Raw genomic sequence first — 24,600 nt, 5'->3', positions numbered from 1 at the left:
GGCTCTAGGAGGGTTGAGAATAAATAGGTTGTTTATTTTTTTGGCTATGTAGCTGAGTTAAGTTGAAGTAAGATTGCCACTGAATTAAGGGGAATTTGTTTGTAATACTTCTTGGGTAACTTATTCTCATTATCCGTCTAAAATATGTATTGATTTCTGCTTCGTTTCCTTCTTCTGCATGGGACTGGGAGCAGCACAGGGCAAGGGAAGTGCCTTGAATTAGCTGCATAGACTGGGATGTCAGGAAAGCAGTAGAATAAGCAATTGCCCTGCACTTTTAATCTTATAATGGTTTTTCATAACACCTTATCACTCTCAATTCACAGCTCTTCTCCATCCCTTCAAGCAGACTATTGCAAGCAGGGATTTTCTCTGATACTTAGCTCAGCCTGCATCTCCCTCTTTCTTAGATGTGAGGACGGGCATTTGATACTTGAAAGCTTGTCTGGTAGCTCTCCCAGCTATACAGTTGGCCCTATAGAAGATGTCATAAAAAGTCTTTGCCTCTCAGACATTTCCAGGACTGTCATGACTAGAACACTCCAACCCTGATTTTTTTCTTAAAATGCGACAGTCAACAGTATACATGAGTTCAGCTATTAATGCATATCATTCCTGGCCTGAAATCAGAAATCTGCTAGCAGAAAAAAACAAGAGAATGAGATAAGGTGCTGGTTTGGACAATATAGCAGTATTACAGTGAAAAATGAACAGAATGCCAACAGTGTTTGAGTATGAGAATGAGACATACCTACCTGGGAGCCAATTTGAATCCTTTTCATCTGTCTAATGTTCATAGTTTCACTGAAACAGGTTACTGTCACAGATGATGTTTTTCAGCAGATGGAAAAGTGCCATGTCATAGCTGAAACATTTGTCAATATAAAAAACAAGTATCAAGTGGCAAACTTATTTTTCCATCAAATGACTAATGTAGATACCATCAATTTGCTTGATGGATTATTGGTATAGGAGAGGGAAGTTGCTTAATGTACCATTAATGAATGGTTCAAGTCTGAGTGATGTGACAAATAGATTTCATTTGTTTTTAAGTTGGAAGAAGGCCAGTGGGCTCATCTAAATTTATTTCCTTGTATCAGTATTTTCTCCCTACATACGATATTTTTGCAAAGTTTCGACTCTGATATAAAAAATGGGAACCTGAGAGATCATACTATTTATCAGAACATGTGGCTTAGGTCCGTCCAGGTGATCTGCACATGTAGCTCCCATTAGTATTAATTGTAGCTATATGTGTGCATTAAAAGGGGGCTTATGTAAAGAGTGAGCAAATTGTTTTGTAACTTATACCTTAAAACACTCATGTTCTTCATTAGTAAACTTCTAATAAAATGTGAATATGAAAATTAGTAGACTTCTAATAACATGCAGCTACTGTCTTTCCTATTCTTACAGCTGGAAGTTGATTGGGATAAAATCAAGGCCAAAATAGAGATGGAAATTGCTAAAGAGAGAGAACGAGCAGCAAGCACTCCACCAGTCAGGACCAGCGTAACTGTTCAGCTCTAAGTGCCATGCTGATCACATTAGTTAGTTGTTTTATCAGACATTAGTTGCATCTGTGTATTAAAAAGTATAAGTAAGAATTAACATTTTCCAAAGAGTGAGAGAAGGAATTGGCAGTTTAGCTTTTGGACAATGTGCAGAATTTCTCGCCAGTGTGTTGTCAGTGTATTAGATCTGAGCCCCCTCCTGCTTCCCTTATCCACTGAAATCTGTAGAACCGTGTGAGCAAGGAAAGAGAATGGGGCTGGTCCTTGTCTTAATCTTTCAGATTTTCATAGCTTTGGAGTAACCGTATTTTGTCTTTGGATACCTGGAGTTATACAGTGCTGTATATGTTTAAGATCCTAAATAAGCTTGTCTGATTTGCCAGCAGCTGCAGGGCTCAGGTACATGGCACTTGTTTAGGTTCCCAGCTATAGACACCTAAATGTGAAAAGTGCAAGGCTATATTTGTAAACCAAAAAAAGGAATATTTCATTTGCAGTTAAATGTATTAAACCATGAGAAGACTGCCCCAGTGTTGAAGTATTTTCAGATAATACATATAATATATTATTTCAAATTAGTTGCTTGCAATTATATATTATGTTGTTGGGTAGGTTTTGGGAAAGCAGATTATCATGGAAAAATCATCTCACATTTAATATAGCATGGAACGTCTTTTAAATTTTAACAAAATATGTGTTTTCTGAAAATACCGAATATGTAATTAGCCATAGTGTTCAGAGCTTCATTAAACATTAGAATATCCTATCTATTTAGTTGAAGAATAACATTTCATGTTTGTATGCTGTCCAGCTCACTTGGTTAAAATTTTAGTGGTGTTACACATATGCAATTTCATCAAAATATACTCTTCTTTTTTTCCTGTTACGTGCATATACTGTGGTTTGTCTGCATGATTCCTTTGCAATATTGGGATGTTAATGTGTTACCGGTAGCTGAAAGATGTTAAAGTAATTATATATAATATTTATCTTTCAGATGTTAACACTAAAAAGTTTTATACATTCTGTGAATTTTTATCTGATTTAATATTTTGTTTTGTAAATCATTATGTGGCAGGTATAAATCTTCCATATATTTCATATATTTCTTAATAAAAGATCAAATAAAGTATTTATACAATTACCTGGTGCATCTTATTGATTTTCTCAGACTACTAATTAAAGCAGATAAATTCTATCTAGTACCTACAACCCCTTTAAAGGCCCATTTCCTTAGTATGCTGAGCACCTCCTGCAAGCTGAACGCCCTTCTCTTCCATTGACATATGAGAAGCACTTACTACTTACAGGGCTGAGACCAAAATATCACTAATAGCAAATGTTTAATGTTAAGTTTATGGACCTTGGCACCACTTCATAATGCTATGTAAGTACATTCTGAAGGCCAGTCTAGTGGAAATGCAAGATTTGAGATCTGAACCCGAGCTCGCTCTCTTGTTCTTGAGCCAGCTGGGGCTGAGAGTACTGCAGAGACAGCATATTCACCTGGCTTCCTGAAAATGCACAATGGAATTATTACCACAAGGAGGATTTTTTAAAAATCAACTTTGTACTTGCAAAAGTTGCTAGTGATCAACTGCACTTAAGACTGTTACCTGTTTTATCCTCAGATCAAGGTACAGGCTATACAGCCGCAGAGCAAGCTGCCTCACTAATAAATGTCAAGATCAAGTGAAAAGTATTTCAGTTGTTCAAAACTGTATCTTGAATATTTTCATGGAACATTGCTTATTGTTTAGTTTAGTTGGACACTTGGGGCCAAATTCCTATTACTGTCTCCTTAGGTGCCCCGTAGTAAGTTGTTCCATTTCTGTTTTCTGATTTAGTTAGTGTTATTCTTAGAATCAAGTTTTCAGAGAGACTTGATGTTTATGAATCCAGAGTTTATTTTCTGTGAATATTCTTCAATATTTGTTAGCTTTGTAATCCTTTTTTTCATCAAACTCAACTACTAGAATATTTACAGACAATAAAGCACAAATACTTGAAAAGCAAATTGGTTTAAAAAACTAACAAATAGTAAGGTAATCTTTCTGCAGTGTTTCTCTAGTGCTGCCCATATATATAGTATGCATCAGCCTTCGGTGGGCATCAAGCTTGGGGTGATTGAAAGGTAAAATCCTCTGTATTTTATTACTAGTCCACAGATTCATCCAGTCTTACTGCTACAAACAATATGGCAGAATTAATTTATGGGACTGCCAGATCCTCATCAGGGTTTTAGATACTCCAAAAGGTAATTTGAGCAAATTCTTTTGTTTTTACAATCCTGTTAAATTATTTTTTAGGTTTTTTGTGTACAGCAAACTGATTCTTGGACAGAATCCAGTCCCTGAACCTACTTATCTAGAGGAGTTTGGGGTGGGGGGCTCCACATTGCAACTGCAATTCTAGACTTTTGCCTTCTCTGCTTTGAGATGCTTTTATTAATGTAGTACACAATAGCTTTTGACTTTAGATGCCTGAGGTTTTCAAATGCTCTATATTGTACTTGTCCTTAATTATTTGTAGGTACTGTAGTATACTATATTACACTTGTCCTTAACTATTTGCAGAATAAATAGATTTGCATATACCAAGTACTATGGTAGGACCAATACAACTTTCCTTCTGTTATTCCTGTCAAGTTACCTCCTGCTCCAACTTGTTTGTATTATGTAACTTCCACAATCAGAGTGAAGACAACAGAAAAATTAACTAGTGATGCATGAAGATCCTACACTAGATGATCAAATACCCATTTTAAAAATAAAGTATCTGCCTGCTACGTAACTACTGTATTTTCATGGCTGCACTTGTCAAAATTTCCTCCTATTGTCTGAGAAGTAGAAGTGAGTACAATTGAACTATAACTGTTCTAGTCAGTGTGGTGATTGATTAGCCTTTCAGATATAAACACAATTTTGGTGTAGTAGTATAAGCATCTTAGTAGTCCATGTACTGTACTTTAGCACTTAGCAATATCAATTCCCATTATAGTTAGTTTATTTTGCATATAAAGAATTTGGTTACAATGTAAAACTGTAAGATATACAGTGTAACTCTAAGTGAGAGAGAAGCTGATTAATGCAATATTTAAAGGCCAGGAGTCAATAATGAATATAACGAGAAAGTCTCATAGCAATGTCAGTTTAGTTCAAACATCCAAAAATTATATTTAACTGCCATTGCACATGATCTTGAAAACCTCATCTGAAAAAGTTACTTATTTGAAAATTGGTACTTCGGGGTTTTGGGGTTGTTGGGTTTTTTTGGTGGGGTTCAGTCTTCTGATGTAAAAATTAACAACTGAAGTAATCTGTCAGTGTAATGTTAGCACCCCGTACAATAATGTCTGAGCCCTGGATGCTCTGTTGATGTCAGTAAGATGCCTCATGCATCAGGAAAGTACGAGGATATTACATTGTAGTAAGGGATGGAATATTGTATGCGCTACTACCATTATCTCTAGTTGTTCAAGGGAGGTCACAGCATTGCATGTCAGGAAAGTAGGAGTCTAAACACAGCTTAGGAGCCAGGAACTCCAGAATTTGACTGGGATTTCCCTTATGGCTTTGCATAAATCAAGAGGGCTTCCTGCCTCAGTTTCTCCTCTGAAAATGAGAACAATCTGTATTCTCTTACTTTGCAGAGTTGTTCTGCAGATTAATTAATTATCTAGTGTTCATAATACACCTTAGTAAGGAAGTGTTAGTAAGTACTAATATCTGGCTTTTCATCCATAAATCTCAAAAGAGTTTTATAAAGAAACAATATTGTTATTCCTACTTTATAGTTGAGGAAACTGAGACAACAGGTGAACTCACTTGCTTGACATCACCCAGCAGACCACTGACAGGCAGGAAATAGAAGCCAGGCCACTTTGGTTCCAGTTCAGTGTTTTGTTCGCTGATTTTTTTTAAGCCCACTGGACACCAAAACACTTTACATAAACCACTGGGATACCAGGGACTAGATTTTCAAAATGTTACTTGCCATTTTCCCACTGGCAAAACAGTGGGAATAGCTTCCCATGGTCTGCCTGAGTTACTCCAGGGTTTCATCCAAATCTACAGGGGCTGGAGTGGTGCAGGCATTAAGCTGCATGGTTGACAGCTCAGAGGTCTCAAGTTTGAGGTCGCAACAGAAATGCTTATGGTGCAGCTCTATCAGATTCCAATGAATCTGCAAATTTTGCTAAATGCCTTGTCACAAGGACACAAAAATGAAAGGATCCAAATCTATCAACTTTCATTTTTTGAGCTAAATTTCAGCACTGAACAAAACAAAAAAATGTTCTGGAATTTCCTTTGAGACTCTCAGTCTTTGCTATTTTTTCATAAAAGTATGTGGATTATAACAAATTGTGAACGGAAATATTGATGGTAGAAAGAAAACTGATGAGAGAACCTATTCACATATAAAATTATAACACAGCAGTATTTCTGATTCCAAAAGAAGCAAAGCGAGAAGCAAAAAGCTGTGTTCCACTGATATATCTTCAGGAATTTCAAGCACCACGTAGCTGTTACATAGACTATATTGTTTTTAAAAAAAACAAAATAACTGCATCATGTTGGAATAAGGCCAGCCTTGCATACTTTTTGAAGCATACCTGGCAGATCTGCCTGAAAAGTAATATAATCTAAACACACTTGCTTTGGAATGCTATACTGAAATGAGCTATGGGTTTATCGATAATATTTTTCACACAATTAATTGGGCAATTTCTTCATTTATAAATAAATGTATTTTTCTGTCAAAATATGTTCTCTCCTGTAGGAAGAGCTGCAAGGTGGGATGTGCTGCAAATGTTTGCCCATCACAATAATGCTAGGGCCCCTCCTTAATGTTGGTGAAATTGCATGGTGGAGTTTTGGGCTGCTTGTCTGAATTAAAAATGTTCACAAGTGTTTGGCCCTGTATAATAAAAGAGATACTTTTGCTTTTGTGGAGCTAACATACCACATGATCAAGATGTTAAACCACGGATGTGGATTTCATGTTACTTTACCCTTCATGTGATTCCTTTAATCTAGATAGAAGGTTAGTGGTGTGATTCCTGATGGTTGCAGATGCCAGTGAGAATTGAGTCCTGTACCACCCCCACAACCTTCCAAGGTTGAATGTTGAACAAGAGAACAGTCGCCTGGAGGTATGAGATGCGATTTTGAATTTCTTCTGGCTGAAAAAGGCATTGTATCCAGATCCTCTGAGTCTTGAGAGAATGCTCTAAGCACTGGGTTATTACATAAAAAGTGACAGTGACAATGGCCTGTTTTTAAATTGAAAGGGGCGATTGTGAGGGACCCAATCCTGTTAGTATGTGTTACTATTGCTCCAAGCACACCCGCTGGATGGGGTGTAAGCTCACTGATGTTCTAGTTCCCAATCAGCTATGGTGGAAGGGCTAGCATTTAGCTGCTCAGCCTGGGGCAGTCCTGGTTATGCCTAGAAACAGGACAAATCTGTCTAGTAAGTTTGGGTACCTGTTGAAGGAGAGTTTTGTAGACTGCAATAGTTTATCTAAGTCCTTTGATGTTTCTTCAATGTCTCCCCTTTATGATGGCTGTCATCAGCCATAGCTGCAGGAGGGACAAATTGAAATAATTTGAATCTTGTTTCTACCTACATGTTTCAAAGAATTCATTTTACTTGTGCTGGCTGCAGGACAGCTCTGAGATACCATTAGAACTTCTGATGGGGATGCCAAATCCCTGTGCTGAGGATATGCATAGCACTTGCACGCTAGGTTAAACCTTGCTTTCTTTGTGGACTTATATGGTGCCCGGGCCTTCTGTAGCATCTCTACAAAGGTGCTACCCATATCAAATAAATGGATGCCCAATATTGAATTATAAAAGTGAAAAAGGAGATGAAAAACAACAGTGCAAATGGATACCATCATCATGAATAGAAAGGAAATACACAGAGTGACAATATTTTCTTAAATATGAAATTACAAACCAGAGAGACTCTCGAGGAAGCTTCCAAGTGGAAAACTGCAGGAGTAAACTGTAGTCTGCATGTAAAAATGGAGTGGCTTAACAATTCCAGTACTTGCTGAGGGAGGATCTTTCAGAGCTGCCTGCAGTTAGCAAACTGTTGGTTGAGGGAGCAGGTGAATGATGTCAGCTGCATATAGACAAATTTCAAGGGAGAGTTCTGACAAGGGACATTATCTTCCTTTGGATGCCTACCTCGTTCCATAAAGAGGATAGATTAATTGCTAAAGGGATGGGAGATACTTGCAAGTATTTCCATTGGTCTTGTGGGAAGATGAAAATAAGATCTGCCTGATCATCTGACACTTTGCCATCTTCTTTCCTAGTATGGCTGCTTCCATCCCAGACATGAAGGATGGGGGAAGTACTGAAAGTAACAGAACAAAGCAAAGGTCCCTCGAAAAGATAAATAGAAGATACTTCAGCAAACCAGAGTGACAGCAAAGCAGGCCATAATATGGCTACTGAGAGGTAAGAGCCTTATGGAGTATAACATAAGCCTTATGGAGTATAACATAAGTACAATGTATTTTAACTAAAAGCTTGGGTTTGCCAGAAATCACTATAATAGGCTCTATCAAATGCTCAGAGTCTCACCATAAACTTGTTATAATCAATACAACAAACTCTTCATATCCTCCAAAACTAGACTACAGTTAATTACTGGCTTGACAGGAAAGCAAACATACTATGACAAGTTAAGCAACAACTTTAAATCCTAGTTTAAATATAGTATATTAAAATCTTTGTAAATCATGTCGTGTAGATGAAACGGGGGCCCTAAATTAAAGCGATGGGTTTTAAAAAACACCGTTTCAATTTAGGGCCTATTAAACCCCCGTGTTATGCGCACACCCTGCTGACTTACCTCCCTCTCCGGTGGGGAGGGGAGGGTGAGCTCCCAGTGGGCGTAGCGGTCCCTGTGCTGCTGGGGGGTGGGGAGGGAGCCGCTGGTGCTTCCCTCCGTGGCAGCAGTGGCCCTACACAGGCGGCACCCACTCGCAGGCACCCAGCTCAGGCGATCCTGGTGGGCATCGCAGAGGGAAGCACCGGGAAGCTGCGAAGGGAAGCACCAGGCCCCTGCGCAGCTCAGGCAGTCAGGCTTGGTGGGGGGAGACCAGGCTCACCACTTTTCTTGGGCAGAGCCTACTTTCCCGGGATGCTGCCAGGCTGCCTGCAGGGCTTCCTGCAGAGCCGCGGAGCTGCATGGAGCCCGATGCTTCACTTCGTGGCTGTTGTGGCAGCAAACTAAAACTCCTCAAGGGAGTTTTAATTTCCTGCACCCCAAGTCATTTAAGGCGCATTATGCTGCCAAATTTCTTACAGCAGCTGGAATTAATGTGCAATAGGCCGCCGAGGTGTGCAAACACCGACACCATTAAAGCGGTGCAAAAGCATTTAGTCCGCTTTAAAGTATCATGCATACATGTCCCTCATTTCGTCTACACACGTCCATATACCTTAACTAAACACTTGTAACCTGCTGTTGTGGTTCAGTGGTAGAATCCTTGTCTGCCCTGTGGGAGACCTAGGTTCAATTCCTGAACTACAGCCATCAAGGCACTGAATGTGTGGACTCTGGCCTTTGGATACTGTCTCAATAGTTTAAAGTGGGGATGGAAGGTCTGGGCAGCCTTCACACCTCCATACTCTTGTCTAGGTATACACATCAAAGGTCCAGGTAACCTCTCACACATACACCATGATCCAGAAGGAACAACAGTTGCCTACTATTTCTAGATATTCCTATGTTATTTCTGACTATATCTAACAAGAGAAGTTTAGCATGGTACTAACTGCTAATACTAGAAATTAGATACTAGAAATCTTGAGATACTAGAAATTATTGTAATCTCAGATGGTCAGATTCTGATGCATCATATTCAGCATGAATAGTCCTATTGAAGCCAATGCTACTAAGCTGGAGTTGAGTTCAGAATTTCTCTGAGAAACAGATAAACATCTATATATGGGCATGCAAGCATATCTTATGCTACTGATTCGTACTTTTACTTTGTTGCATGATCTCATCCCTATTTTTACTTTTCTAAAGGCTTATCTAATGCTTGTGCATTATGGAAGGATAAATTAATATTTATTTTAACTTTGATTTTAACTTTGTAAAAAACTGTAAAAGATCTGCGATCTTTCACACAACAAATTATCTGTTTGTAAATGCTATTTGCCTGTCATAATTAATATTAAATAGGGACTGAAATGCATAGTAGGTGAGTATTTTGTGTGTGTGCAAGGAGAATGAGAGAGGGCCAAATAGGAGTAATGCACATACCAAAAATAGTAATAGATCATTACGTCACCGATTAAAGTAAATTTGATATTGTAAAAGAGGCCTGAACATTTTTAACACAGTTTCCAGAGGTCGTTGCAGAGAGAGCTGCAAATAAAGGAACTATACCACTGAGTTACCTTCTTTCGTGGAGCAGTGTAAGCCAATACTTTCTAAGAAGATCTTAATAATGTTAGCATTTCAGTGAAAAATATCTGGCAAGGAGGAGGTAACAAACAATATCTAGCTGTTTACAATATTGAATTCCTAGGATATGGAAAAAATTCTTGAGACAGCTGAAGGTTGAACTTGCAGATGAGGGCCAAACCATTTTCTTAAACTGCAATTCATAGATGGAATAACAGTGACTACTTTGCATTTACAGAAGTTCTTTCACCTGAGGGTCTCAAAAATCATTGCAGACTTGAGTTAATAACTTCCACAGATTTGCCTTTCTTAGGTAGGCAGCGTTACAACAATTTTTTAGATTGGCAGATTGAGACCCAAACAAGTTTAAAGGCTAAGTGTTCTATTCTACCCCTTATGCCTAAGGGGAACACCTAGATGAGCATACACACGTGGTTTGTGGTGCTGCCCTGCAAACTGCACATGCCACACATGCAGGTGTTTGCTGTGCTGCTAATTTGCAGCGTGGTGGGGTTTTTTGACACCAGGAAGTCCTCCTCACTGCTGTTTTGTGACTTCATCTCAAGAATCAGATGACGGTGAGTTACACAAATAGATGCATTAATGGATTTTCAGGGACTTGAATAGGGTGTAATAGAATTGCATTTACATGCCTAAGTCCATTTAGACTCCAATAGAGTTTGGCCCTAAGTGTCCAGATTCACAGTAGTAGGACTGATGGCAGGAATTTGGACTGTATAAATGTGCTGGGGTGCAGGTGAAGTGGGTTTTATTCACACTTTTCTAGTGCAAAATAAAGAAAGAGTGCCTGTGTTTCAGCCACAATGATCTGTCTGCAGCATATGGTATAATACAGATGGATTTATTATACTTTATGTATCTGAATATGTAAGTAAATTGTACACTACCACCTTTATAGTTTGTCAGCAACTATTGATAGAAGTGTTTATTTGTTAGTGAATACTACCTTAGGGAAAACTAAAATATACAGATTTTGCTTTACATTATTATTAGCAACAGGGATAATACTTTTGCTCATATGGCTTATTCCAACTTTGAATCCCTGCTAACATGTCTACTTGTCTGACAGTCTGTCCTTAGACTATGCATGTGGTAACTGTTCCTCTTGAACATTTAGAAAATGTCCAGCTCATTATGGATGCTACCATAAATAAAATATCAAGGTATTTTACAAAAACATGAATTATGCCTACTTGGATCTTAATCAGTTTAATGAATTATATGGTGTGATTGCCTGCAGTGGCCAGGCTGGCATTAATGACTAGGGCTGTGCAAAGCTTTGGTAGCTGATTTGATTTGGAAGAGATTTGGCCCAATTCGGGGACCGAATCTCCGAATCCCAATTGGGAGACCAATTAAAAGCTCTGAATTGATTCGAAGCATCCAAATTGATTTGGAAAAGCTTTGGAAAAGATTCAGCTGCTTCGGAGATTTGGCCATAAACTAAACAGGCAGCTGTGTCAGCTGCCTCCAGCTGGTAAGTCTGTTGGGGTTGGGATGAGGGGAAGGAAAGGGCGTGGGGGAGGGAGGGATTGGGACTGGGGCTGGGACAAGCTGCCCAGTCGGGGCGGCAGGGTGCATTACACGAGGTGGGGGAGGGAGGGGGGGCCACAGGATGCGGGCATGGCAGCACTGGGAATGGGGGCTCTGCCCTGCTGCCACTTGCCGAGCCGGGGCAGGGGGGCAGGATGCAGGTTTGTTATTGTTCGGGGGTTTTTTTAAATAAAGCCCTGCACTCACCAGCTGCAGCAGCAAAAATTGGGGCCTCTGGGTGCTTGTGGCAGAGCCCCCTCCACCCCATGAAGCGCAGTGCACTGGGATGCAGCAGGGACCACCCCCCCCTTGGCACCCGTGTGGCAGCTGCTTCATGGTGCGGGTGCAGCATGGCTTGGCAGGGAGCCGCACGCTGTCTGGGAGCTGGGTCGGCTCCAGCAGTCAGCCAGAGCCCGGCAATGCTCAGCCACAACAGCCCCAGCTCTTAGGCAGCATATGGCACCCTGCCAAGCCATGCTGCAGCCACGCCATAGGGCAGCTGCCCTGCGGGGCAATCCCCGCTGACCCCCACTACTCTATGCTGCACGGGGAGGCTCTACCACAAGCCCTCAGAGGCCCCAGTGGTTGCTGCCAGAGCCAGTGAGTGCAGGGCTTTTTTTTTCTTAAGGGCTGGGAGGCTGAGCCAGGTGGGGGGATGGGGCTGGGCAGGGTAGCCATAGGGGCTCCCCCCGCTGGGGAAGAGGCAGGCACAGCTGGAGGAACCACAGGAGAAGTTTTTAAAGAAGTATGCACTGAGGGTCAGAACTGATTAAACAATTCTGAGAAAACTTGGTGGGTCAGTCATACAACCCAGTGCAGAATGCAGGCCTTTGTGTTACCATATGTTCTTAACAAGGAAGATTAACATACTAAGCTTAATGTCTAAATAGAGACACAGCTAAAGAAACCCAGAGGATGGTGATAACTTTTTTTTCCCTTTTTGGTTTTGAATAAACTGGTTCTTGGAGATGGTGCTGCATTCATGGGGATAATGTGTCTTGTCCCCACATCTCACACTTTTAATCGTTAATTACTAGAGAACATAAAAAGGGGCACCAAGTTCTTAGAGTGATTGTCCATATGTCATTCCACACCTCTGTGCATGCACCCCAAATGCTGCAGACAGGAATGTCAAGTTCAGCACTATGTATAGGTAACTGTGGTGTGGGTTGGGGCCCCCTTGCTCATCCATAAAAAAGCGTAGAAGGACAGGGTGGTACTAACCACCACTCTTTCTTCTAATCTCAACTTTGCCTGAGACGAGAATGATTAGCAGTGTCCTTTCTTAAAATTAGCTGTACATTTTGATATATGTCTAAATTATGGTGTTTTCCTCTTGCATATAGCTATCATTAATGTAGCTTTTTGTATAGAGAAGGTAGAGTAGTTTTTAACTTGAGTTCCTTGAATTATTACCCAGCATTGAGTTTTCCATTTTCATAGCTGAAGAGAAATCACACAGTTTCAAATGCTGTCCTTTTGTCAAACAGCCATTCATCTGAATGATGATCACATACAATGTTTATTTTGTTTAGGCAAAGGACATATTTTCTGTAAATGTTTAATATGACTGTCATTCTCACAATGAGTGTAAAGGTCTAAAGCATTTTTTCCCAACCTTTTTAGGCTCAAGGTACCCTGCATTTGACTTACAGCACTCCACCATAACTTTTGTGAATTGAATGGCTCCCCATTTAAAAAACTGATTTATTACAGCACTTACCTCCTAGCAGTGAGCCTGGGCTATGGGGTGAGGCACTGTGCAGGCCAGGGATAGACCTAAGCTTGCACTTAACACCCTCCTTCCCCACTTAATTATCTCTTCACTTCTCACGCCTTGCAAAATCTTTCAAAAGATCTCATGACACCCAAGGTGCCATGGCACACTGATTGAAAATAAATGAGAAGACTGCACTAGAACTATTTATGTTTGATAAACCCATGAGACAAGCTTCAGATGCTGACGCTCCAGCTTTTGAGTTCCCTCAGAAAAGACCTTTGGCACTAATAATACACCCGTAGTTTCAGTGCCCCAAGAGTCAGTCCCTCCTAACCCTTCAGCAGACTTTGTCAAAATTGTGATGTGGGGGTAGGACACATTATTTCAGGAAACAAAAACAGTGATGACAGTTTCAGTGGGCACGTCTACTCAGGATGCTTAATGCACAGTAGCCTAATAACACTGTGCAGTAGGGTGCCAGGCAAAAAATGTTTTAATATACTACTGCACAGTAGTATTAGGCTACTGCACAGTAAGTGTCACAAAAAAACCCCATGTGCTGGCACTACTGCACAGCAACTGTAGTTAGTGTGCATTTAATTAGTACTTCATTAAGCAAGTACTAAACTGAATGCACAGTAACTACCGTGCAATAATGAACATATAAAAGCACACAGTGATTCTTAGAAAGAGATGCATTAAATCCTGTCAGAGACTGGATGTAAAGGGTAATTCAAAGCCTATCACCTGTGCTGAGTTCACAGCATCACCAATGAAAATATCAGCATTCTTATCAGTGCAATCAGTCTTAGCTAGTGTCACCAACCCAGGGATCCCGACCGACAGGTAGATGCCCCAGCCCAGCTGAATAGTGGGAGGATTGGAGCCCAGGGGACTCTTCCAAGGGCTCAGGGTGGCTGCCTCTCCATCTTTGCAGGGGTGGAGGCAGCAGAAGTGGCTGCTAGGAGTGTGTGAAACAGTCCATATTGGATTCAGATTCGGCCCGAATCGGGGCAGTGATTTGATTTGCTGATTTGTATCACTGTCTTTGATTCGATTCAGCCAAATCTGAATCTGAAGATTTGATGCTGATTTGGAGAATAAGCAATTTGGCCATAGACACAGCTTTAAATGTTTTTTCTACATACCTCAAGGTACAAGGCATGGCTTATGAATGCTGCAATGCTGGGGTGGATGGAGCACCCCACAGGAGTGTGGGGAGACTCCCCGTGTGCTCGGCGGTGAACCCAGAAGCGGACCGGAAGTACTTCTAATCCACTTCTGGGTCTTCTGGGGAGCACGCGGGGTGGCCCCCCTGTGGGCCCCTGGCTCAGCAGTTTGCCATAGGGAAACCCCGGGTGCCCCCCCAGACTCAGGAGACATGAGTTGCTGAGCCGAAATGCTTCTGGTCTACTTCTGGGTCTGCTGCTGAGCACGCTGGAGACTCCTCTGCGCTCCTGTAGGACACTCCATCTACCCCAGCATCACAGCGTTGATGAGCCACTTGGTACCTTGAGGTATGTAGAAAAAACATTTAAAGCTGTACCTATATCTGAATCTCAAGGGTCCATTCCCCCCCCCGGCTGTGCTCTGGGTGTTGCGGGCAGCCTGCAGCAGCAGCCTCCTCCCGGAGTACAGGTGGGAGGGGACATGGACCCCTGGGGCCTCCAGAGTACAGATTGGAGGGCACCTTCAAAAGCTAATAGGATTTTCCATCTCAATTTTTGGTCCATTTTTTCAAAGGCCCATATATTAGAACCCAGACTTAGTACACGAAGCATACGGAACATAAAAGCATGGTATCTTATTGCTAGGCCTGATACCCAATTTGCAAATGGCCTATACTCCTAGCCAACTTTCTGGGGTCCTCAATATTACAAAAGGCCATTATCAGCTACACAATCCAGAGGAAGGTCCCTTTCACTAGTTGGGCCTACCAGGTGTTCATGTGTAAACGCACAGTGTGCTTTCATGAAAATTAATGCCTTTATGATAAATATGCAAAAATCAAGCATTCAAATAACTTTGTAAATAAGTAACTCAGGGTATCCCTACTATTACCACTTTTTCCATACTTAAGTGATCCCTCTCCTGAGATGATGCTACTTCAGGAAGTTTAATACATGTTGTCCCTTGGAACAGGAGGTTCCTCCTCTAATACAGGAGAAAGGGTTTTATAGTAATTTGTTTCTTATTCTAAAAAGGAAGTGAGGCTCGAAAGGGTCAGGAACCTAGTGGAGAAGCCCTCCAGGAGAGACCCGCCTCTGCAGTATGGCAGACGGTCACCTCCAGAGCCAGGGCTACTCGTGCTACCACAGTGTCAGCTCCCAAGGTACAGCTGGGGAACAAGTATGAGGCCCTGGCAGCTGTGGAGGAGGAGGTAGGAGAGGATGCCTCCAGAAGAGCCGATGCCACTCCATGCATGGCACAGACTGACCAATGCTGGAACACCAAGTAGAGACGCCGGGTCCTCATCATCGGCGATTCCATTCTGAGAGGAACAGAGGGGCCCATCTGTCGCCCTGATCCCATGTCACATGAGGTTTGTTGCCTGCCTGGAGCTCGGATCCCGGACATCAGGGAGATGATCACAGACCTCATCCAACTGTCTGATCAATACCCCATGGTCCTCATCCACGTGGGAATGAATGATACGGCCAGCAGCAGCCCGGACCACGTCATGAGAGACTACAAGGATCTAGGGGCCAAGCTCAAGGCGATGGGGGTGCAGGTGGTTTTCTCTTCTATTCTTCCAGTGAACAGATGCCACGAGGCATGCATTGGTGAGGTCAACCAGCGACTTTGGAGCTGGTGTTACTGGGTGGGCCTTGGGTTCTTGGACCATGATTCACATTTCCACACAGAGGACATGCTCGGGTGGGATGGGCTTCATCTCTCCCCAAAAGGTAAGCGTGTTTTTTCTTCCAGGATGGCTGATCTCGTACAGTGAACTTTAAACTAGGTTCGCCGGGGGATGGGGATACAGAGGAACATGAGGACACTTCACCGTCAAGCCAGGTGACGCACCTGGATGTGGGTGTGAAATTCACTGATGATACCAAGATATGGGGCAAGGTGGGCACACTGAAGGGGAGGAACAGAATCCAACTAGATCTAGGCAGGTTACAGAGGTGGGCGGATGAGAATAGGATGGAATTCAATGCAGACAAGTACAAGGTGCTGCATCTAGGGAGAAGGAACCAGCAACACACCTATAAGCTGGGGAACACCCTTCTTATCAACACAGTGGCAGAAAGGGATCTTGGAGTCATTGTTGACTCCAGAATGAACGTAAGCTGCCAATGCGAGGAAGTGGTCAGTAAGGCTAACCGCAGCTTGTCTTGCATCTACAGATGCATCACAAGCAGGTCCAGGGAGGCGATCCTTCCCTTCTATGCAGCGTTGGTCAGGCCGCAGTTGGAGAACTGCATCCAGTTCCGGGCACTGCACTTCAAGAAGGATGTGGCTAGCATTGAGAGGGTCCAGAGGAGGGCCACTGGACAAGGGGCAGTGGGTCAGGCCCTACAAAGAGAGGCTAAAGGGCCTGAATCTATTCAGCCTCCACAAGAGAAGTCTGCGAGGGGACATGGTGGCCGTTTACAAACTCATCAGAGGGGACCAGCAGAAATTGGGTGAGGCTCTGTTCCCCCAGGCATCACTGGGGGTTACTAGGAATAAGAGCCACGAATTGTTAGAGAGAAGATTCAGGCTGGACATCAGGAGGTATTACTTTACGGTTAGAGCTGCCAGGCTCTGGAACGGACTCCCATGGGAGGTGATGCTCTCTCCTACCTTGGGGGTCTTCAAAAGGAGGCTGGATAGATATTTGATTGGGGTGTTATGACCCCAGCACTCGTTTCTGCCCGGGGCAGGGGGTTGGACCTGATGACCTGTTTAAGTCCCTTCTGAACCTAAGCACTATGAAAATATCATCTGCTTATAATACCCCCTCTGCTGCCTATACTAGACAGATGGGGAGATCCCTATGTGTAAGAATGAATGAAAACTGATTTGACATCAGCTCTAGAAAGACACAAAAACCAGTGACAGACATTTTAACCGCCCTGGACATCCTGTTGCTGTTCTTAGGCAGCAAAACTTCAAAAACCGACTTGAATGGGATATTGAAGAACAAGAAATCCTTCACAGACTAGGTTGTGTTATGTATGGTTTAAACAGGTATTACAGATTCTTATCCTATTACCTGGATTAGCTTTTGTGACCCCTTTTGTTCCTATGGGTTTATTACTTGTTTGCCTCTCCCAAGACTGCCCCCCTTCCATCTCTCCCTCCCTCCCTTTCTGCCTTTTGTATTCAAATCACCCTCTCCATTTTATACACTGCTCTGTGCGTGTCATTTCACAACATTTGATAAGCTGAGTTTGGACTCACGAAAGCTTATACCATGTATCTGATTTAGATAGTCTATAAAGTACAAATTACTCTGCTTTTTTATACTTTCATCATTTCTCTACTGAATTTCATCTTTGAAATTTATAGGATTGGCTAAAGTTAGTTTACACCCTAGTAAAATGTCAGATACATATGAAAATGAAGACACCACTGCATATGCTGTCACATCTCTGCTCAAAGTTAAGTGTTTCCAGCCAAGCTCTGTGGACAAAGAGAGAAACTCATCTACACACAACAAAAATCATGGAGCTCAGAGCAATATGGTTGTATGTGTGGCCTTCTTTCATCTAATACAAGAAAAGAACAATAAAAGTGATGGTAAACAACATCAGCACAAAGATTAAATATATAAGGTCAAGCCAGATTTTCTTTCCTAAAATGCAAAGCAAACTATGGTAGGAATTCAAACAAAGCAATCTATGGTAGGAATTCAAACATGAGTCTTCAAACTGTTTTCAGAGAGGTTCTTCCAGGATTGATGAATACTCTAGCACAATGGCAATGCCTCAGCACTGTGGGCTGCCATGAGACCCTTTTTATGGGTGCTGGGGGTTCAATATTAGCACTGTTAGGTGTTCAAACAGCTTCACATAAACCCAGAGATTTCAAGTTGGAATCCATAGTGTCAAAAACATTCTGACCTGTTGTGGTTTTTCCAAGTTTTTTGCAATAGAAGAATTGCTCTTTTTTCCCCGTAGGAAAAATAATAACTGAAAGCTAAGAGCTGGCATTTTCCAATGGGTGCTTTGAGTCTCTAGTGGATCACTTGGGCAGATGCTTATCTGCTCCCGAATGGTCAATGAACATTTTAATTGTTCATCAGCTATTCCAAGGATTTACCTGACTATAGACTTATTTGCCTTAGAGGTAACTGAGAAATCCAAAATCTTTTGCTTGAGTGAAGTCAGCAGTTGGGATCTGTACCAAATGCTTTTCTAATTCTGTGGTTAGGAGGGCTAATGTATATATAACCATCAATTTCCTTGATCCCAAGAATTTTAAGAAAGATCAAATAGAATTAGGCAATGATCATATTTGCTTTCTCCTTGGCTCAAATATTTTGTTCCTATATCTTTTAAGACCATCCCTTGAAATTCTAAATTCCACTATCCCTAACCTATTTAATTTCTCAATATAGAAGGAACATACTTCACCCAGCTTTATGCTCCCAGAAAAGTGTGGTGTGGATGATCTCTATCTGAGTATTCATGATGAAAACTTGTTCCAGAGAGCAATAAAAATATTTTACTTAATGGAAGAAAAGATTCTGTTAAGAGCTACTACACACAAGGTCATATAGAAGAAAATTATGGCCTGTGCCCACAAGCATTGTATATCAGCACTTTTAACAAATGGTCCTTTTATTTTAGTCTCTCTATTTTCATTTAAACTCTTTGGTCTTTCTATATGCTTCAGAATGGCTCTTCTGGATGCTGTGTCTGTTTTTCATCTACATGCCGAGAATAACACAACATTTTCACACCTTGCAGTGTCAATATTTTTAAAGGGATCATTACAGATGTTTCCTCTGATCAGAGAATTTCCTTCTTTGTGAGATTTAAACACAGAACTAGCAAGTCTCCTGAGTCCACCATTCGCAGCATTAGCCAAATGCCAGCTACAACACCTTTCTGAGAGAGCCTCATTATCCCATTGATATGTTGAATGCTGGGGATTTTAATGGCAGATGCACCATATGCACACATTTTCATAGAGGCAATGCCTCTTTTATGACTTGTTGTCATTTCATTCCAAAAGTTATAGTATCAGTATCAGAATTACATAATTAGACAATTCATTTACCCACTTTCTTTCCTTGCTTCTCTTACCTAAGCTTTGTATTAGTACAGATATGGCAAAGGCATTGTCTGTTTAATTGATATAAAATATTTGGAATATCAGCTAAAGTATTCATAGCTTATGCCCAGGAAATAGAAAGAAAAGCTCTTTTTTCCCCAAGAATATCCAATTAGATATTCTTTGGAGACCAAATTGCCAAGCTATCACGCCCAGGCCTCAAGCTATCATGGCACTTTCATTTAGGATCCAGTCACACCTTTATGAATCACTGTGCTATAGAAAAGGCAGCAAGAGCTTATATTTGCTTTTGCCAAGTGGTTCTTTAATCCCAACTCTCATAAGACTGATATCTCACCTCCTTCTTGAGACCACTGCTTGGGAGTCCCTAGAAGTAGAATGCTTACAGACAACCACTCAAAGCAAAGGAGTTTTCCAAGTTACAGTATCCAGTAATCTTCAAAATGTGTTGCCTATGTGTTTCATCTTCCTAATATTCAGGTCCACTTTCTGGATTCTGTTTACTGAAGAAAATTAGAGGTATTTGGTCAGAGCCTCCATTTTAATGTTCTCAGGATGACAGACATGAGAGCAGCTAGGGTGCAGGTATGGACCAGTGGGCATGGCTGATCAAAACATTCTGATCTGTAGGGATGTAGAAGCATGCAGGAATGGAACGTACAGGGACAGCACATCTCAGAGAACTCCAGTTAGTTTAAGTAATCTCCTTTTTACAGGAGTGGAGTGCAGGATTGAAACTTAAGGGTTTGCACATTACTGACAACCACTAAGCCAGTTGCTTCCAGTCTAACCTGCCTGATGCTGTGCCAGCTATCATTGCTATGTGGTTTCTGGACATTTAACAAGTAGGTTGTTACTAGCATGGAGACCTTGGACACTGAGACTAGACAGTGTAACAATAGGATGCCTGGAGAATAGGATGGCACTGAGATACAGATGTGGAAACTAAGGTTTTGTAGACAATGGTACTACTTGTGAATAAAGGATTCAGGACCAGCTGTGCTGTCTAAAACTTAGCTAATCTGGTCAATTGCCAGAAGGAATCCTGGAAGGAATGGTGGGCCAGTTGATTAGGCAGTTATTCTAATGGAAATTTACAGTGGCATCGCATGGGTCTCCAGTGCCCAGGGGCAGGTACTTCCATTTGCACCCCCCTGCCTGCAGCCGATCACTGAGTGGGGGGGGAGGGTTCTCCCAGTAGCAGATCGCTGAGCCTGGTAACTCCAGGCTGGCACCCAGAGGCGTGGCCCCTTCCCACCCCCCATTGCTATGCTACTGGAAATTTATATCGACATTTTTAAATTTAGGAAAGTAAACTGTAGCTGTATATTTCCTTTTCATTTTTAACTTCTGTTTTCTAGAATGACTACTAAGATCAGGAAGGACATACTCTGTAGGACCAAAGTAATTACCTCTGCTACTGGTATATTTTAATGGCAGGAAATGGATTTGTGAAACAGTTATGGAAGCCATTTCAGTTTTTATCTGTGTACTATTTCTTTCTCTTAGAACATTAATAGCATTTGAGATGCTATAGATCTTCATCAAGGATTCTGTTGTGAGATCTGTTTGTTGTATTTTCTTAAAATGTATGTACCTCTTACTAAATGGTCTTATGTCATGGATACATTAATTAGCATGATGAAAACAGGAGTTGGTGGCTGGTGTAGAACAATGCAATGTAACAGCTAACTTCACACAGCTCTGAGAGCTGTGACCTGACATCACCAGGATGTACTCCTTCCTCCTGAAGCCGTTTGAAACATCTGCACTCAAACATGCAGATGTCTGATCAGTTTCTTCAGTCATCTATAGACTCACTGGGTGCGTCTACACATGCATTTGATCTGGGATCAATTTACTCATGAGTAAACTATTAGAAAGTAAATGCTTCTGGACAGGCATCTGAACATGCAGGAAAGCAGGAGCAGATTTGCTGCCAATGGCAGCAAACTTTTTCTGCTTCTTGGGGCCCTGCAATGGGCCCCTGCCACCACCAGGGGGAGCTCTAGCCCGCCCACATGCATGCTCACCACCCCCCTCTGCTTCTGCTAGCCCAGGGGTTCATAGATAGATTCATAGATGTTAGGGTCGGAAGGGACCTCAATAGATCATCAAGTCTGACCCCCTGCATAAGCAGGAAAGAGTGCTGGGTCTAAATGACCCCAGCTAGATACTCGTCTAACCTCCTCTTGAAGACCCCCAGGGTAGGGGAGAGCACCACCTCCCTTGGGAGCCCGTTCCAGACCTTGGCCACTCGAACTGTGAAGAAGTTCTTCCTAATGTCCAGTCTAAATCTGCTCTCTGCTAGCTTGTGGCCATTGTTTCTTGTAACCCCCGGGGGCGCCTTGGTGAATAAATCCTCACCAATTCCCTTCTGTGCCCCCGTGATGAACTTATAGGCAGCCACAAGGTCGCCTCTCAACCTTCTCTTGCGGAGGCTGAAAAGGTCCAGTTTCTCTAGTCTCTCCTCGTAGGGCTTGGTCTGCAGGCCCTTGACCATACGAGTTGCCCTTCGCTGTACCCTCTCCAGGTTATCCGCATCCTTCTTGAAGTGTGGCGCCCAGAATTGCACGCAGTACTCCAACTGCGGTCTGACCAACGCCCTATAGAGGGGAAGTATCACCTCCCTGGACCTATTTGTCATGCATCTGCTGATGCACGATAAAGTGCCATTGGCTTTTCTGATGGCTTCGTCACACTGCCGGCTCATGTTGGCAGGGAGCACCAGGGGCTGGGATATTACATCCTTTCCCCAGGGCCTGCCTGCTGCCAGGGTGGGGACAATGTCCCCCTGCTCCAGAAGCAGGGAGCTCCTGACCACAACTCCTCAATAAGGGGCAGGGGACTTGGAAAGAGCTGCAGGAGAAGGGCAGGCCCCAGGCTCCTGCCCTGATCCACCGGTGGGCCAGCTAGCAGCTACCTCGCTGCTAGCAGCTCCACCAGCAAATTGGGAACCCCATCCCTGAAGCTCTTTCCAAGACCTGTGCCTTGATCACCCGATTGAGGCATGGGGCTGGGACCTGCCCTTGACCAGAACAGTTCCCAGCCCCTGCTCCACAATTGTGGGGTGGAAGCTGGGGAGCTTGTTCCCTGCTCAACTCCATGAGCACAGAGCTGGGTGGGGAATAGGCTCCCCAGCCCCTCACCAGGGAACTCCCAGCACCAGCTCCGCAACTGTGGAGTCAGTGCTGGGAGATGAGGAATTCCATGGTCGCAGGGCTCAGGCTGGGAGATCCTTATCTCCCAGTGCCAGCTCTGTGGTTGCAAGGCTGGCATTGGAAAATAAAGGTCTCCCAGATCCCTGTTCCCTGATTGTGATGGTGAAGTAGGAGCTGGGAGATAAGTATCTTCCAACCCCCATCCCAACTGTGATCTTGGAGCAGGGGGCCTGGAGCTCCCTGCTGCCATGGCAGAGGGACATAGTCCCAGCCCAGGCTCCACTGGCAGAGCCCACCCCAGTAGCAGGCAGCTTTTAGGGATAGGGAGCAATCTCCCACCACCTGGTGGCCTCTACATGAGTACTACTGTGCCGTTACTAATCAAAAGTAAATTTGCTACTTATATTTGCAGGTAGCAAATTCACTTGTGATTAGCGAGGTTTACTGTGCAGTAAGCATGTGTAAGTGTATATGCACATGCCTACTGCACAGTAAACTACACTCCTGCGCAGTAAAGCATCTCATATAGTTGTGCCCACTGACCTCCCTACTTACTGGAATACTGTCATTCTTGTATTGAGGGACTGCTGCTGATGCCACTGCCAGTGAACATCTAACCACAACCATAAACAATAAGTGATACCTGAGAAATTAGAAAAGCTATGTAGGTGAGGGTGACATCAGAAAGTATTTTCCCATAATGATCTCAAAAACAAAGATATTCACTAAATCGAAGCTAAATTAGGTGGAAAAGACGTATTAGACAGAAACCTAGGGTCTAATTTTGTCATCCTCAAACTTATGTGATAAGAACAAGTTAGATCCAACCTCTATGGATCTGTTTCCATTGAGGTCAGTAGCAAAACTCATTGATTTCAGCCCTTCCTCCAATGGACAGTCCCTCTGAAATACTCCCTTGAATAGGAATGGAAGAAATGAGCCTTTGAAATATTCAAATTTACCTAGAGAGGTGTGGCGGTTTCTGGATTAATCAGGTCTGGCTTGGGAGTCAGTTAGGACTCGATTCTCCCTTTGTCTAGCCATGCTGCTTTGGGTACGTTATCTTACATCTGTGTTTCCTCCTCTACAAATAAAAAAGAGCTAATATTCTTAAGGCACATACCGGGGTGCTGTAAAAATTTGTTTCTATTCATAAAGTACTTGGATCATATAAAATGCTATTATGAGTGCTGTGTCTTACTAGAAGGGATCCGACTCAAAAGATTATTTGTATTCATTTCAGTGGGAACAGGATCAGACCACAGAGCTTGGACCTAGTTTGTTGTTAGATGTATGAATAATGCAACAAAGGCATTTGGAGGAGTAACAGAATCTTAGTTTTTGTTTTGGGGGGGTTTGGGGATTTGTTTTTAGTATCAGTAAACGTAATATATTGTAAATTAAAACAGGAAAAGCCTAGGTTTAAATGCAGTGACATATATAAATAAAAGGCAAGGTTTAAAAGCATTTAGGAAGGACTGAATTTAAATAATAAAACATAAAAGAAAAAAATTATATTCTAGAACTAACAACTTATCAAACTTCAGAGCACTATGGCCCTTACGCTACAAGATGTCCACATTTCACATTGTGCTCTGTGCAGAGTCCTAGTGAAGTAAACAATACCACAGTGCATGGAAGAAAATGTGGCCTGCAGGATCAGGGGATTTTGAATATGCTGTATTCCATTCTGCTCTTTGCCTAATGTTTGTCTCTCTAGATGGGAAGCCTTTTGGGAACCAAGAGTAAATACTTGAGTTGTTCCTTTTCTTTGTGTTTATACAATACCTAGGCTGCAAACAAATATCACATGTATTCCAAGATAAGCCATTTTATCCTGGGACAAAGTACAGTTGTACAGATGACTGTCTGTTGTCCTGGGATAAATCCTAATAAAGTTCCCTGGATAAGAGGTAGTAACAGTCTATCCTGGGTTATTGTGAAGTACATCAGTACAATTATCTTGGAATTGCATCACTGA

General features: G+C 42.4%; 2 protein-coding genes across 9 annotated transcripts in view; one reads left to right on the top strand and one right to left on the bottom strand.

Annotated features, from left to right (window-relative positions):
* The window catches only part of IFT80 (intraflagellar transport 80), a 155,278-nt gene extending 152,620 nt beyond the window's left edge, over positions 1-2,658 (top strand). For both annotated transcript variants that reach the window (XM_059731095.1, XM_059731094.1), the window contains exon 21: positions 1,417-2,658. In XM_059731095.1, the coding sequence (XP_059587078.1) occupies positions 1,417-1,530 (114 nt within the window). In that variant the 3' untranslated portion in view covers positions 1,531-2,658. The remainder of the gene's footprint in view (positions 1-1,416) is intronic.
* The window catches only part of C7H3orf80 (chromosome 7 C3orf80 homolog), a 53,417-nt gene that overhangs the window by 13,422 nt on the left and 15,395 nt on the right, over positions 1-24,600 (bottom strand). For 2 of the 7 annotated variants that reach the window (XM_059731096.1, XM_019491660.2), the window contains exon 3: positions 756-865. The exons of 4 other annotated variants lie outside the window; for them this stretch is intronic. The gene's annotated coding sequence lies outside the window, so the exon portion shown is untranslated. Of the gene's footprint in view, positions 1-751; positions 866-24,600 lie in introns of all 7 variants that reach the window. One more of the 7 variants, XM_059731097.1, reaches the window with a different exon arrangement.

This window comes from Alligator mississippiensis, chromosome 7 (assembly GCF_030867095.1).
Source record: "Alligator mississippiensis isolate rAllMis1 chromosome 7, rAllMis1, whole genome shotgun sequence".
Lineage (NCBI taxonomy): Eukaryota > Metazoa > Chordata > Crocodylia > Alligatoridae > Alligator > Alligator mississippiensis.
The sequence above is the reverse complement of the archived record's forward strand: the minus strand, read 5'-3'. Positions and strand labels throughout refer to the sequence as shown.